General features: G+C 34.7%; 3 protein-coding genes across 5 annotated transcripts; 2 read left to right on the top strand and 1 right to left on the bottom strand.

Moving 5' to 3' along the window:
* Window positions 1-1611, bottom strand: LOC106627909 (uncharacterized). The gene is made up of 3 exons (XM_070110841.1): window positions 1112-1611; window positions 981-1055; window positions 1-886 (listed from the first exon to the last, which is right to left on the bottom strand). The coding sequence occupies exons 1-3, from the start codon at window positions 1115-1117 to the stop codon at window positions 266-268; spliced, it is 702 nt and encodes a 233-aa protein (XP_069966942.1). The 5' UTR covers window positions 1118-1611; the 3' UTR covers window positions 1-265.
* A 289-nt stretch (window positions 1612-1900) lies between these two features.
* On the top strand, window positions 1901-5603 carry LOC106627922 (RNA-binding protein Ro60). Of its 3 annotated transcripts, none has more exons than XR_004977188.2 (8): window positions 1901-2159; window positions 2226-2465; window positions 2539-3372; window positions 3433-3565; window positions 3628-3815; window positions 3882-4060; window positions 4222-4490; window positions 5005-5603. XR_004977188.2 is itself a non-coding variant. In XM_014248247.3 (7 exons), exons 2-7 carry the CDS (start codon window positions 2262-2264, stop codon window positions 4361-4363), a joined length of 1680 nt encoding a protein of 559 aa, XP_014103722.2. In that variant the 5' UTR covers window positions 1901-2159; window positions 2226-2261; the 3' UTR covers window positions 4364-4543. The 3 variants fall into 3 exon arrangements, 1 of the variants encoding a protein (XP_014103722.2); XR_004977189.2 differs by having other exon boundaries at window positions 4222-4442; XM_014248247.3 differs by lacking the exon at window positions 5005-5603 and having other exon boundaries at window positions 4222-4543.
* Window positions 5604-9158: 3555 nt separating this feature from the next.
* Window positions 9159-10579, top strand: LOC106627923 (uncharacterized). The gene is made up of 4 exons (XM_036366135.2): window positions 9159-9266; window positions 9324-9476; window positions 9540-9696; window positions 9766-10579. Exons 2-4 carry the CDS (start codon window positions 9332-9334, stop codon window positions 10283-10285), a joined length of 822 nt encoding a protein of 273 aa, XP_036222028.2. The 5' UTR covers window positions 9159-9266; window positions 9324-9331; the 3' UTR covers window positions 10286-10579.
* The last annotated feature ends 4720 nt before the right edge of the window (window positions 10580-15299 follow it).

Consider the following 15299-nt stretch of genomic DNA (forward strand, 5'->3'; position numbering starts at 1 on the left):
TATATGTATAAATGTGAACAACGAGTTTATATTTATTTCTTAAGATATATACATTAATTTTACAATTTGCGTTAGTAAATATTAATAAAAAAAAATATTGTATAAAGGTCAAACTTTTTCACTGGGTTAACACATTTTTCTACTTAAAAACCAAAACTAAAACAACCAATTCAATTATTGTTTATTAAACACTATTAAGTAATTACGACTACCATGTCTATGCATAGGTTTTGTCGTCTTAAATCAATGATTTTATAAGCTTGCTTTAGTGTTTTGACTTTCTATGACGCACGTAAGTGCCTCTAGCAGGGTACTGATTTGGGCAATCTTCGCAGCGATATGGAAAAAACCCCATATGTATATTAAGATGAGATTTTAGTGTTCTGAAAGAGCATAGTTTTTTCTGACAGACCTCACATTTGAAATGCCATTTTGTTTTGGCGGTTTTACCTCCGCGCGGTATTTTTAACCACAACACATCCTCATAGCTACGATAGAAACGCGTATACCACATCGTGCCTTCGTCATAGAACCGTACTACCACATTGATGCGCGTATATTGATCGATCGGTGTATTTATTAATTTAATTTTTAATGCATCCAAAATCTGTTGTTTTAGCAAATCGTCATCAACACAAGCTAGTGTTTGACGACGCTTTTGTATAGGCGATTGTCCTACCGGTGTGCTAGGACAAATCTTGTTGAGATTGTTTTTAGCGTACAATAAAGCATCTTGTAATATTTGGGCATTACTTGTAATTACACTGTTGTGTCGCAATCTAGTACGTGTAGCTTGAGTAACGGTTTGTATGGATTTTACATCTTGTATGGCCTTCGATGTCATTCTCGTACGTCGCATTGGCGTTTCATCGTGAACTGCAGTCAGCTAAGGACATATGAATATATGTTCAGAAGGAATAATATTAAGGTTGTAAAATTACGGCACTAGTTGGAAATTATTAAACAACTAAGGTACTTACTGTTGTAGTTTTTGTTGCAGTTGTGTCGTCAAGGCTGTGTGCGGACTTTAATTTCAAATATTGAGAGCGTAAAATCTACGAGAAGATGTCATTTCATTGAATATCAAACTTACATATATGCAAATACTTACGCGCATATTAAGGATTTTAATGAAGCAAATAGACGCAACTTGATTGTAAAGTGTTAATAATTAACTCTGATAAAATCGAAGTACACATATTAGTTTCACATGTAAAATTTACACATACACTACTTGAATGAAACATTTCTGTAACGGTTTTCATATACGACGCACAAGTGCTACCAAATTTAAGCACTTCTGCTCAGAGGCTTCAAAACTTTAATAACACTTGGAGGAGACTGTTATCAGATAACGAGTTTATTTGATAAAAACAAACTATTAACAATTCACTATGTGTTTAAAATTCACCATGTTTTTTATTACTATTAATTAGTTGAATATAATGAAGGTTGCAAAGTTATCTAATCTGGCTATTATCATTCCACAAATATTCCACCATTCAAGATTCCTCTCTTTCTATTTTCCGTTATTTGTTTTCATAGGAAATTTCTTAGCTTCTGTTTTGTATAATTTTATATGTCATCTGTTTCTAAATGGGAATGTGCAAAGAACGAACATCATAATTTACTTGTCATATCTAAAATCGATAACCAATTAATAAAAAATAGTATTTTTACACAGCTGGGGGACTAAAAATTAATTGCAACCAACTCGATTTTCGTAAACAGTTCTTTATTCCTAAATATTACTGCAAGTATTGTAGTTCTTCGAAATTTGAACTACAATTTGTCCATGTGTTTACAACAACACAATTATCGAAATTGTCTTTGGTTCCCCTTTGCGTTTATCGATTAGTTCTGACGAACCTTTGTCATCCCAAAATAAAGTAAAGCTATTGCAATTTGCATTTCACTACGTTTTGTGCTGTTTGTACATTTCTTCATTTTATTCTTGAGTTTTACCATTTTTACATTTTAAAATCTTAAACAAGTACGATAATATTTACGACAAAGCCTGTAACCGGTGAATTAGGCTCGCTTCGAGATAAGAATTAGGTTTTGCGTGCCTCAATTTGGGCTGTGGCCGTAGACATCAGGAAAGCAAAGAGTAGACAGTGAAAGCGGGCGGTTTCGATAACTTGGAAGGCTTTGGCATTGTAAGTGGCTCCATGTACGTTTAAAGAATTCTTTATACTATTTGTTTTTTCGTCATCACAATGCAGCTGTGTGTAAAATACTGCGTTTTAAAAAGCTAACTGATGGATTTGGATGGAAAAGATAAGATACGGCGCTTCTGCTATCTTGGCAGGTTTGAACCCGTATATGTACATCTGCGAGGCTCGATCAATGTTGGGCAGTACTGGCCGCAATTAGAAGTGCTCTGCAAATCGCTGGATGACGTAGCAATGCTTCTAATTTTGCGACAAGCACTACAGGAAACTACACTCGTGCGACGCGATGAGGTGAATATGAAAAATTTCTCTATTCCACACTTACTGTAATTTTGTTGTTGTTGTTTTATAACCTCTCAAATAGCCGCTTTTCGTATACGCAGCTTATTTAGCTAGTGACGTTGACATAAAATGGAAAACATCAGTGCGTAAAGCCTTACCGGCGTTAATACTAAATGATGAAGACCTTTTTATGTTTTGCAAATACGCAATGCTCATTCAGCGGGAATTGAAACATAAAGGCTTCACTAATACGACACGGAAAGCCATTACAGCTTGGTATGAAGATCAATCACCCGAAGAGTTACGTCAAATGTGGCTTACGCATCGCGGTGCACATGGATTTACGCACAAAACGCTTATTAAGTTATGTCATATTAACGACGAAACGATCGGTGCTGTGGGTACTGTTACACCATTTTTCAAAACATGTACAGAATTACTTAAATCTTCTGAATCAAGTGAGGAAACCGCAACTATTGAAAATCACTCAGACGCTAAGCCACATGTGGATGAAATGCAGCAAATTGAAAAGGCAGTCACCACAGATGTAGAAAAAACACAAAGTAACACGGAATTGCCATCGTCCGTCATCTTGTCCGTCAGCAAATTACGTACAACCAAGAATAAAACAGAGGCATTGAAAATTATACGCAAATTCAAATTACGCTACCATCAAGTGCCCAATCATTTACTGCGTTTCGGCCCAATTATGGAAGCGTTAATACCAACTATGTCATATTTGCAACTGTTGAAGAGTTGGCGCAATTTGGCACGATATCATTTTGATAATCCAAAAATAATGAAATTGTGCCAGACACTATTCGAAAATAAGAAACTATTGCGTAAGGACAATATTCATCCGATTGTGTTCCTGATGCAAATGCGTGACATGGGTATGCGTGAGGATATAGCAAAAGTAAGTATAACTGCAATGGCGAGATTTAAAACACAAGAGTAATTATATTAAATTAACTAGTTGGCACCCAAGCGAGTTGAAGCTCTGAAAATGCCGCTATTCAAGCAGCTATACCAGCAGTCATTTGGCAACAATCAGAGCACCGGCTTGCGTATGCACATCACAATAAATATACAAAAAAATTATAGGAAAAGTGAGTGTTTTATTGTTTATATATATACACGAAAAATTGCCAAATTTAATGCATATTTTCAGAAACTTTGAAGAATCACAAAAAATTGGGATTTCTCGAAGCTGCAATAGCTTTGGCTTTCGGTTACTATAAAAGAGAAAAGGAAGTCAATGTGTTCTACTGGATCGGTGATAAGCTTGCTTTGGGTCAGATGCCCTGGGAGGATGGTATAACTGTAGAAGATGCGATTGACTATTGTGATTTGTTGGATGTAAGTTTTAGGCACTATAATTGCTTTAATTTTGCGAAAATTTCATACTTAATTATTTGAATGTAGATTACAAAAACCAGCCAACGTCTTATAACCCCCGTTTTGCGTGCTATGGAACGTAAGCAGGTGTATGATGTATTTCTCGTTATTGTACCAACAGCTGGGCGCGGTAATCCAAAAAATAATTCCGACTTGCTTTGCAAATTTTTAGACAAATATCGCGAAAAGAAGAACCCAAAGGCAAAGTGAGTATATAAGTGTATTTTTCTTGTAGCTTGTAGGAAAAGTATGTGAATTTAGTTTCGTTGCAATGTTTATATATTTTTAGTTGCAATATTTATTTTTATTTTTAATTGCGCATACTTTTCCAAAATTTGGCAATTAACTAAGTTATTTTATTTCATAGGTTCGTTATATTGGACTTATTGAAATTCCGCAAGTCGATGCGTTATTCAGAAACACGCAACGAAAACATGCTTGAAATTTGCGGTTTAGACGAGCACACTACGAATTTGATAAACAATTTCGCTTTGAATCGTTTCGGTTAAAGACAAGCTCCGAAATAATTTTGACGGCAGAACGCAGCAAATTGAAAACGGTATCCGCATTAGGCATAGTGAAAAAAAGGTGTGCGTGAAATATATTAAACATACTTTTTTCGCATTTTGTTTAGCGGTAAGCGTAATAAATGATTTCACTTGATAAGTTTGGTGGTAGTGGACGTGATTTGAATCTAAACACACCCACACATAAGTTGTATGTAGTATTACGAGTGCATTATAATTAATCCAGTTGCTTAGTGCATACATACATACTTACTTATACTAACGATAACATTTAAATGTTCTACTTACATGCAATAAGCCATGTATAACTAATTACGTAATTAATATCATAGCTTGTAGTGCGCATACATATACATACATATATGAAAGATAATTGTAGTGAAGTTTCTTTCTTTCTACTAGGGCTTTGAGTAAGTGTTTTTTGTTTTCCAATTCCTAATTTTTCTGTTTATTTCATTTCAATTAATGCTGTTAATTTTCTTTCTACAAACACACACATACCTCCTCTTTGCGATAACATTATTAGGCGTTACGCTTTATATTAGAATTATCATTAATTACAATGTAATTAAAATATATGCTTGTCTCAATTGTTTCAATCATTTTCTGTTATATAATACTAGTTAATGTGCAACCGTTCAAAACGTGCTTTAAATTAATAATGTTTAAAATAAAGCCAAACAAACAAACGCAAAGAAACCATACAATTGAAAATTTTGAACACAATACCATTGAATGGATACAATCAATCAAAATTGAACGAAATCATAGACGTAACGTACCAATATGGATGCTAAACTGAAATGCCTTAAACTGCAAAATCGCAAACAATTCGAAATGCAAACTACCAATTAAGTTAAACCTAATTAAACTAAATTATTGTAAATTTAATTATACTTTGTATGAAATGAGGAGCATTATGCTAATGGTATTTTAAGCGAAGCGTGTATTATTGGCACATATACACGCACGACACATAATCACGCATACATAAAATGTATGTATATATATTTACAAATATATGTTTGTATGAAATTCAAATGTTTTATGGAAACAAATACGCGTAAAAAACTGATATTGAAACTGAACTGATTCGAAATAGTAAATAGTAAACTGTACTGACAAACTCGAAATTTGTTTAATATTTACAAGTGATTATAAATTATTGCTACATAAAAATTTATGCATGTTAACATAACATCATTAGACACTTAAAAACACACTTCAAACAACATGAGAAATTTGCTACACAAAATCAACGGAATATAGAATATATATAATAAATGAAATTTCTTTGCAACTCATTTGTAATTAAATTTATATTTTGTTTTTACAATTACCTAATAGCCTTAATGTAAATTGTATAATATTTTATTTTGAATTCCAGTTAGTTACATTAAAAAAAAAGAATGAAGTGAAGAATCTCATATATTTATTTTAAACTTGAATACATAATCATAGCAAAGTTTGCGCAATAATAAATTCCATATAGACATAGTTAAGAAATTTGAAATGAAGAAATACAAATTTATATCAGAAAAATGCTGCCAAATTCCAATTGTAACATGCAATATATAGACCAGACACACAGACTACACAGCCACACACTGCAAGTGCATTGGGAAGTTAGTACTTGGTATTAGACGAAAGCATTTTCGTAACATACGCAACTGCAACTGGAGGAACAATAAACTAAATAAATTTAATTATCTGATAAAATAGTGAAATTTTTGTATTGACAAGCAACTGAATCTTCGACTGCCTTTAAACAAAAACTGGTTATATAGCAACATAATAGAAAATATATAGAAACAGTTATTCGATAAATCAAATACATGCATAAGTAAACGAAATTTTTTGGAGGTAACGTGCCATTTCAGAAAGAAAAATTACCGAACAAAATTTGCATATGAAAAATCAGACTGTATAGTAATAACAAAACGATTAAACACTGTTCGGCTAAAATAAGCAAACCGCCAAGTTGTATTGTTGTAAATTAATTAACAAAGAACAATAAAACTGAATTAATATTATTATTTCAACCTAACCTATAATTTATTATAACTAACAAACTGTTGCTACCGAACTACTTATTTGAAGAAAATGGTATTGCTAATTATAGTTAAAAATTACAATATAAACACCACATACATGTCTATGTATATGATTTTATTGTTATATTGATTTAAGTAAACATAGAAATTTCCAAAAAATTTCCAAAAAAAAAAAACACTCATCTGTGAAACAAACCGTTGTGATCGCTAAGAAATTTAAAGCAAAAATTAAACGTTTAACGAACGATATAAAAGTAAATTTAAAAGTATTAAAACGAAACTAAATAGAATTTATACCAAAACGAAAAAGCAAAACTAAAATAAATAGCTGGCAAGCAAAGATTGCCGTGTCTTGTGTTACCGAATCGAATGAATTTGCAATAACAATAATATAAGAAATTACATGGAAATAAAACAATTAAAAACAAAAATATTCAATATTAGGCAAAAGTGTTAACAAATCAAGCGCAAACCGAAAAGTACCTTTCAAAAATCCGATAAATCCTCAAAATTTACGCAAAGCACATAAACGAAACAAAAACAAGGACAACAAGAAACAAATGAAATAGCAGTTTAAAGAATTAAGAACAAATCTAAAAAATCGTACTTTGCTTTCATTTTACAACTAAATTATGCATGCAAACAATTAAAAAGTAATATTTTTCTGCTATTATTGCTTTATAAACTAAAACAAATAAGAAAATAACGATGAAATTGTTACACGCGAAAAAGTGTTTAATTGTTGCAGCAGACAGACACCACACATAAAAGCACACATAAAGGGACTAAAAAAGTCATCACACCCACAGTTATGCGCAAAAAGGCAAAGAGCAAAAGGAACATATTAAAAAATAGAACCGTTGAACGTTGAAAACTGTGTGATATTTTTCAAAATCATTGTAAGAGTATTTAAAATAAATTAAGTAAAAAGTAGCAAAGGCAAATATCAAACTGTACACCAGAAAACAATTTAAATTTGTAATTTAATTTAATTTAATTTAAATAATGTGTATGAATGAAAACATTTTTAGTATAACGTCATAATGCCGAACGTGATTTTATTGTCAGAAAAAATAGTTTTTATCCTTATATTAGCAACTTTAAAACGAAAACATTTAATTTTGCAACTTTGTAAACTCCTAATATTCACACTGAAAACTTGTTTAAGTATTTACATATACATACATAAGTATATAGTTGAAAGTGTGAGGAATTAATGTTTTCACGGGCGCGCAGTCGCAAAAGTGAGAGTATTTAGTTTAGAAGCAAAGTTTAAAAGTGATTAATTTATAAGGCTACATCAGAAATACATACACATATAAGTATACATATATTCGAATTCTCGATGTAAACATAAGAAAAAAATTACTAAGCGAGTAATTTACAAAAAAAAAAAAAAAAAAAAATACGTTTAAATACGAAAAGGACTTGCTAATTATAAAGCATAAAATTTTCTTAAAGTTAAAAATATTCTATCTGCATAGATATTAGCATTTAACAAAACGAACTTAATGAACATTTAAGAAAAAAAATTACAATTAAAAGAAAACGAAAGCCAAAACTCATACATACATACATGACATGAATTTTCTCGAGAAAAACAAAAAAACAGCCTGAATAATTTTATATACAAAAATTCGAGTTGTATTAACTTTTTTGATATATAAGTTTTATATTTTTTGTTGTAAATTATGAATTCTACTTATGTTTAATATGTGCACAAAAGTGATTTATTTGCTGGAAATTAATTAAAAAGTACGAATTTATTTTTTAATTTATTTGTTACATTACATAATTTGGTGAATTTTTTACACTGCAAATAAGTTTATGAAGTTACCATATTTAATTTTTTTCACAAAGAAAATTTTTTTACTGCTATTGTAATGATTTCATCAGGAAAGTTTAAGTTTATTTAAATCGTGTGAAATAATTTTCAATCTAACATTTATTTGAATATTGTTCAAAAAATTTAAAAAATCCGACTTAAAAAATACACATCCGAACAGCTGAAAAGCAAAAACCAAAAGGTGTTTTAATTATTGGTCCAATGTTTCTCACGCAAAAAAAATTGACATTGTGGAGTGTTTTTATACAAGTATATCACTTTTGGATCGTAAAGGTATGAATATTTATTAAAAACAATTCAAGCACTGATACAACAATAATAAGGGAAACAGCTAGTTTGTGCATTCTGGACAGCTAGAGTCATCTTCTTTTACTTTTTAGTGGATATAACTGTGAACAATATAAGTGTAAATTGCAATATAAACCGAAATATTGCATACTTTAAACTTAATATATGGAAATTTATAAGTATCATATATATACAATATATAATATATATATGAAAGATACATCTGAAGAGTTTTCTCTATCCGCTCATATCAATTTTAAGTCCGGTTTCGGGAGATGCTATTCTAAAACCCAGCCGACAAAACTAACCGAAACTAGTGTACGTCTGATCGGTTATTGCTTTCTTAAACATGGGGTAAGTGAGTCGATATATGTGTATGAGTTAGTTTTCTTGCTAATATTCTTTCATACGTACACAACAGTTTCGGTTAGATTTGTCAATTCGGCCTTATTAAACTCAGAAACTTTACCAAAAATGTATGTGTGCGCTCTTGACTAGTTTTCAAGTTATTTAACCGATAGGTGGCTGCTGGGTATGTTTTTGTCTGTGTATGTTCGCATACAAGTATGCGAGACGAAGCAAAGCGAAGCAAAATGCTGGCCAACCCTCATCTTTTAATGCGTTGAAAATCAGCTGTTGTTATTTCTTTTCTTTTGTTTTCCAATTCTCTTAATTCGTACCGCACAAAACAAAAAACGTAAATAAAATAAATTAACAATAAATTTTAGATACAATAGTATTTTATAATATTCAGAGAAAATAATGGAGGAGAAAACAATGGAGGAGAAGTTAATCGAGACAGTTAAATTGCACCCGTGTCTCTTCGATAAAAGCTCGCTTCTTTTTCGGGACAAAACGTTGAAGGAGCAAGCGTGGCAGACAGCGTCAATTGCAACGGGAGCCTCAAGTTAGTATTTATTATTTTTATAATTGCTAGTAAAAATGTTATTATATTTCTCTATTTCATTAGTTGAACATTGTAAACAGCGCTGGAAGTCGCTACGTGACCGATTTGTGCGGGAGGTGGTGGCGCAGCAATCGAAGTCGGAGGATGCTGCGGAGGAGAAGAATGAGTGGAGCTATTTCGAGTCAATGCGTTTTTTAACAAAACACGTTAATCCTAGAAAGTAAATTACAAATACATTAATGTATCTAACTATCTATGTATATTAGTGTTATTCTATTCTTATTTGCAGAACGAAAGGCAATGCACAATGGTCCATCGACGACCAGCTAAATTACAGTAATTCACCCGAAACACCACAGAGCGACTCGTATCAAACCACTGATTGCCAGTGGGTAGAAACGCTGCAGGACGAAAGTGGACTAAATGAGAGCGAAAGCAGCATCGAGGCACCGAGATCCAAAAAGCGGTCGAAACGTCAGCGGCTGTACGAGGAGACACTCGAACCTTTTAGTCATCCTTGTAGTAATGTTGAGACGGTGTTCTCTAAGAAGGAGGAGTTCAAGAATAAGGCAGTTTTAGCCATGTTGGACGAACTTCTGCAGAAAAAATCAGAGGAAGTGCAGGAAAGCAAGGGTGCACACGAACGTTTCATTTGCCTTTGTGGAACTATCGAGAGAGTGATCTCTGCTAAAGAGGAGTCCAAAAATAAGGCATTTTTAACTTTTTTGGACGAACTTCTGCAAAAGAAATCAGAGGAAGTGCAGGAGAGTTTGAAAATGGAAATTTTAAACCATGTTCATAATTCTTAATATTTTTATAATTGGTATAGGATACCCATTACGTATATATGAATCATAGATTACACATACAGATAGTTTTAATTTAACATAAAAACACTCACTCAACTTACCGAGTTGTTTCACTTAGCGCGTAACTTAATTTTATGTAATAGAAAGTAAAATGCACTTTTTGGGGGTCAACCACTTTTATTTACGTAATTTTCTAATGATTTTTAGGCAAGAAACTTTTTTTAAGTTATTCATATATATTTTATATGTACTTTATATTTAAACATAGAATAGAGCAAAATAAAATTATTTATTATATTACAAAATATTTTTAATATTTCGTAGAAAACCATATATTCCTAATAATTTCAGCATTTTTTTTTATACCCTTAACAGTGAAATCATAAAGTGAGCTGTAAAGTTGGAAATCACTAAGCGGGTATATTGAGGCTAGAGTGAGGTCTAAACAGATTGAAATAACTTTTGGCATTACTTAAGTACACTCAAGAATATGTTTACATGCAATTTTATAAAGACAATTTACACATTGACCGATATATTGGGCATAAAGACTCACCGTTCCGTCGACAGTTGGGTAAACGGACTCAAATTTTTCTCCGACAAAGGATTGTCAACCCAGCAGCATTCCTCCAAATTACTTCAGGGATGTTTTCTCCCGCTACAACAACTCAAACAAGTCTGCTAAATAACGAAAATCATTATGTTTATGATTATCATTGTATGAGATCTGGGTTAATTGCTGAACCTAGTTTAACCATTTTCGGCACCACACTATACTTGTAGTATATCTAATATTAAACGATCACTTAACTTTTCAATATATCTTAATTAGCGACTGTCACCGATGAGGTGGGGTGAATTTAACGCATACTGACGATGACTACCGAAACAAACCAAGTACCCGCTCTCCAACGAAACCTTCTTTATTATCAATTGGACGTGAGACAGCAGTACCGTTGAGTGCGTCAACTACTTTCGATGCATTGGATGTAAAATTGCAAAGCTCAAAACCAGCATCCGTATGACTCGCTCGGACCTCTTGGGATATAGAGATGGCCTCCTCTTCCGAGCAGAAGCTATCAACGAAGTCATCGACATAGTGGTGGTCCAATATCGCTTTAACCGCACGGGCAGTGGTGCTGCGATCATCTTGGTGCTCCAATGCGTTTACTTTTTTGACATAATCTGCGGCACATGGTGAACAGGCAGCACCACATGTCATCACGCACATTTCGTAAACGTTCGGGGGATGAGAGGCGCCACCACCATGCCAGAGAAACCGCTGTGCGCATCTATCGTCTTTTCGTATAAGGACTTGGTGGAACATCTCCTTTATGTCTCCACATACGGCGATCACGCCTTCAAGAAAGTGGAATAATATCGACGGCAAAGGCCGATATTTTTGTGGACCCTTCTTACCTCAGCAGCGGCGTCAAATACCATGCATAGCTTTTCGGGTTTGTTGGGATTGGAAATGGCAAAGTGCGGCAAATACCAAGTCTTAGGGGTAGATATAGCTGCTTCTACTGGTGACAATTTACGAGCATATTTCTTTCTGACGTAGGCGTTCATGATGGCCTTCATGATGTCCATGGGTGCGGCTCTGACACCGAAATTCACGGTCTTGAAGAAGTCAGCTACCATATTGTGGAAAGACTGATCAGCTTGGCGGTTCGTAAACAAACACGATGCTGGAGATGGTAGCGTAGTTGAAGTTGGACCAAACACCACCCATCCCAACTCCGTATTGGCAATAAATGGACCATGCGGGTTTACCTTCATAGTTGTCGATGGCAATCTTAAATGGCAATGATCAAGACCAATCAAGAGTCTGGGCCTGACCTGGGCATAAGGTTGTACTGAAAGCCGGCTTACATGTTTAAAGTTGTGATCCAAATCGTCCTTGCTTAAACTCTGTAGAGGAAGCTGCAAGTTTGGTACAGCATACACATTGCGGAGGTTGTGTTGTTTTTGCATACCGGCACCACTAATAAGCAAGTCTACCACAAACGTTGACTCCTGCGCGGCATGTCCTCCAAACCACTGAACATTCAAATGCTGCTCACATCCACGCATCCCCAAGTCTCGAACACTGTCTATCATTGCGATGGATGAACCTTCGTCCAGGAGTGCGTAAGTGTCCACACTGTATAGGCGCTGCGAAACTTGCCCACTCAACGCGTTCGCTCATAGGCAATTTTGACACAAGTTCGTCGAGTAATGTAGGGTTTGACAAATGTAATTTCCCACCATGTGTAAATTGTTGCAAATGGATCAACTGCTCCGGGCGCCCAAATCTAAATTTTACCAACTCAATTATACTATCGATCGATATACCGTTGGTTATTTTCGTAGTTGCAGTACCCATAAATCGCGGTTCACTCGATGAAAGCCGTATAAAATATGGGCCAATCTTCCGGCTGTCTAGAAAAGTCTGGCAAATCCTGCAATTTCCTGGCCAAACTCGATGACTGAGCGGCTGTAGAACTTATATTGGCGAATGTAGGCATTGTCGTTGAATTAGACTGGATCGAAGGTGTATCCATCCCCAAATGAGTTGTACTGTACATGTGGTTTGTAGCAGCTGTACCTATTCCAAAGTTTGGCGGAGTGTAACGGGAATCGGTAGGCTGCGACAACGGTACTGTACAGTTCACTATAGCCGGCGAATGTTTTTGTTAATTGAACGGTTCCCAATTGTACTGTTGTCGTCGATGTTTGCGATAATGGAAGCTCGGCAGCAACATTGTTGATAGATGTATCCAAATTAGACGCTTCACCACGCGATTGGTGCTCCCTAATATCACACAAACTACTCTCTAGCATGGCAATGCGTTTCTGTAAAGCAGAAATAACATTTTCTTGACGTGCGAAGGCAGCTGATGATCCTCGAGTGATGGCCTCGGTGGCTGTAGGAGCGGCTGGTAAATCACTGGATACATTGGCAGCGGATGCATTACTACTCTGGCTGGGTTTTTGGTATATTTGGTTTATGGTTTATTTCTAAATACACAATCATTTAAATTATGCACTTACAAAGAATTATAATATATTTCACTTACCGCAGTGTGTCCTTCCACCTTCCTGGCTGGCTGATCGATGACAAAGCTCGAATATGATTTGCCAGAACTTATATGCGCAAATATTGTCATTTACCGTACAGATCAGCACAGGAGAATAGGGGAACTGCACACTACAGTTTACAAACAACAAGCATGTAGATAACTTAACAAATGTAGTTTGTGCCTACCTGTTTATGCAAAGGGTGAATGGCAAACATATAAATCGCACAAACAAGGAAACAGAAACTGTATAGCGGGAAATGTATGTACTTAAATGGAATGCGAGACAATTCAAGAGCATATAAAGAAATTGGAATTGAAACATACAACTGTAAAATAAACATAGTAATTAAATATAATATTAGGGTGGGCCCGAATCTAGGAATGTTTTCCTTTGATTCGAGATGGCATATCTTGAAGGTACTATTTGAGTTTTATCCAGATGCCTTCATTGATACTTGATTTATACACTGTAATGTGAAAGAGCCAGATGAAATTTAAAATTGTGTTATATGCGCAGTAGCCGTGATTGTAGTCGAAGCTCGTTAGAAGATTTCACCTAAAGATGGGCGGTGCCACTCCCATTGCCAAATGTTTACACTGATTTCCGTACCATCTTGGCAGTAAAATTTCATGCTTCTAAAGTATTTATTTAGTTAGTACTTTCAATAGTTTTAAACATAACCATTAAATGGGGGTAAGAATTCCGCCGAGTTGACAGTCCTTGGTCGGCTAAAAATCCGGATCCGTTCAGGTTACGTAGACCCGACTGTCGTGGGAACGGACCGTTTAGTATCTTTATTTGTGGCTTTTTTATTCCACGTTACCTAGTCATTCGTTTACAAGTCTGTTGACTGCAGAAGCCATCCGCAAAGCAGAGTCCTGTTATAGTAGCGGACTGAAGTATACCGGCAACTATAATCCAGTAGTCTTACACAATTGGAATATTAATCTATTCGGAAAGTAAACAAAATTACGAAAAACCCAGTCCTTTGACAAATTAATACCCGATCTTTGATTTTTGTCCTTAAGTGATTTTTTTCCAGGTCTCATCAAACAGTAAGAAATATTAAACCCGGTGATCCAGATAGAGTTTTGATTCCAATACATGCTAAGCATTTCTACTAGAGCTTCCGAAAGAAATTTCTGTGATCCAACAGCTAGTCCATTTTTCATAAAGGTTAAAGTATTACTTCCGCCATTAAGTTAGGCTTGGATGTTGGAGTTCGATTAGAGTCTACTAGTCTAGAGTGTAGACTCTAGCTCTACTCTACACAGAAACAAAGTCAGTTGAGAAAGATGTAAATATTGTGTGACACCAAAGGAAACATTAGTAAAATGGATTGCCTAGAAAATTGACCTCCGAATCGCGGTTTCGTTGCGTAAAAATCTTCTGCTCATTGTCTGTGTTCAACCGGGTAGAGAAAACCTGACAAAAAAAAGCTTACGAATATTTTCTACCGAAGTTCCTTAGGCACCAAAAAATCCCACCTGAAGAAATAATTTTCAAACCCTCTTCGTCCTAAAAACACATCTTCTTATCTTTTCCCTCAACTTACAATTTATCATGTTTCTGCTGTGTCATTTTCAAGTTCAACTGGCGTTGCCGCTGCCGCAAGAGCGTTTATTTGTTCAGTACACTCCACTGCACCGTTTTGTTGGCCAATGGCCAAGATCTGCTGCAGCCAAAACACCGTTAACGTCAACACCATTACCACATCTAGTGCATAGCGGAATTTTTGAATAATGTACTTGCTGGCATGCAACTGACGCCGACATGCCACCTCACCATCCGCCATCGACTCCACATGTTATCAGTGTTGTTGCAGTACAACAACGAGTATGCCTGCAGCCGCATCAGTGTGCCAGTAAATCATCGCACATAAAGCGAAAGTTCCATTCATCCATTGAACAGAGGCAGAAAACAAAATGTGAAAAAAGTCAGCAACATA

The sequence above is a fragment of the Bactrocera oleae genome, chromosome 5 (assembly GCF_042242935.1).
Source record: "Bactrocera oleae isolate idBacOlea1 chromosome 5, idBacOlea1, whole genome shotgun sequence".
In the NCBI taxonomy this organism is placed as follows: domain Eukaryota; kingdom Metazoa; phylum Arthropoda; class Insecta; order Diptera; family Tephritidae; genus Bactrocera; species Bactrocera oleae.

Excerpts from the sequence above, each read along its gene's own strand:
- LOC106627909 (XM_070110841.1), bottom strand. Across the intron at positions 887-980 it reads CTGCAACAAAAACTACAACA|CTGACTGCAGTTCACGATGA; the intron begins GTAAGTACCTTA and ends ATATGTCCTTAG.
- LOC106627922 (XM_014248247.3), top strand. The coding sequence starts at position 2,262 with ATGGATTTGGATGGAAAAGATAAGATACGGCGCTTCTGCTATCTTGGC. Across the intron at positions 2,466-2,538 it reads CACTCGTGCGACGCGATGAG|CCGCTTTTCGTATACGCAGC; the intron begins GTGAATATGAAA and ends CCTCTCAAATAG. Across the intron at positions 3,566-3,627 it reads ACAAAAAAATTATAGGAAAA|AAACTTTGAAGAATCACAAA; the intron begins GTGAGTGTTTTA and ends GCATATTTTCAG.
- LOC106627923 (XM_036366135.2), top strand. The coding sequence starts at position 9,332 with ATGGAGGAGAAAACAATGGAGGAGAAGTTAATCGAGACAGTTAAATTG. Across the intron at positions 9,477-9,539 it reads AATTGCAACGGGAGCCTCAA|TTGAACATTGTAAACAGCGC; the intron begins GTTAGTATTTAT and ends CTATTTCATTAG. Across the intron at positions 9,697-9,765 it reads AAACACGTTAATCCTAGAAA|AACGAAAGGCAATGCACAAT; the intron begins GTAAATTACAAA and ends TCTTATTTGCAG.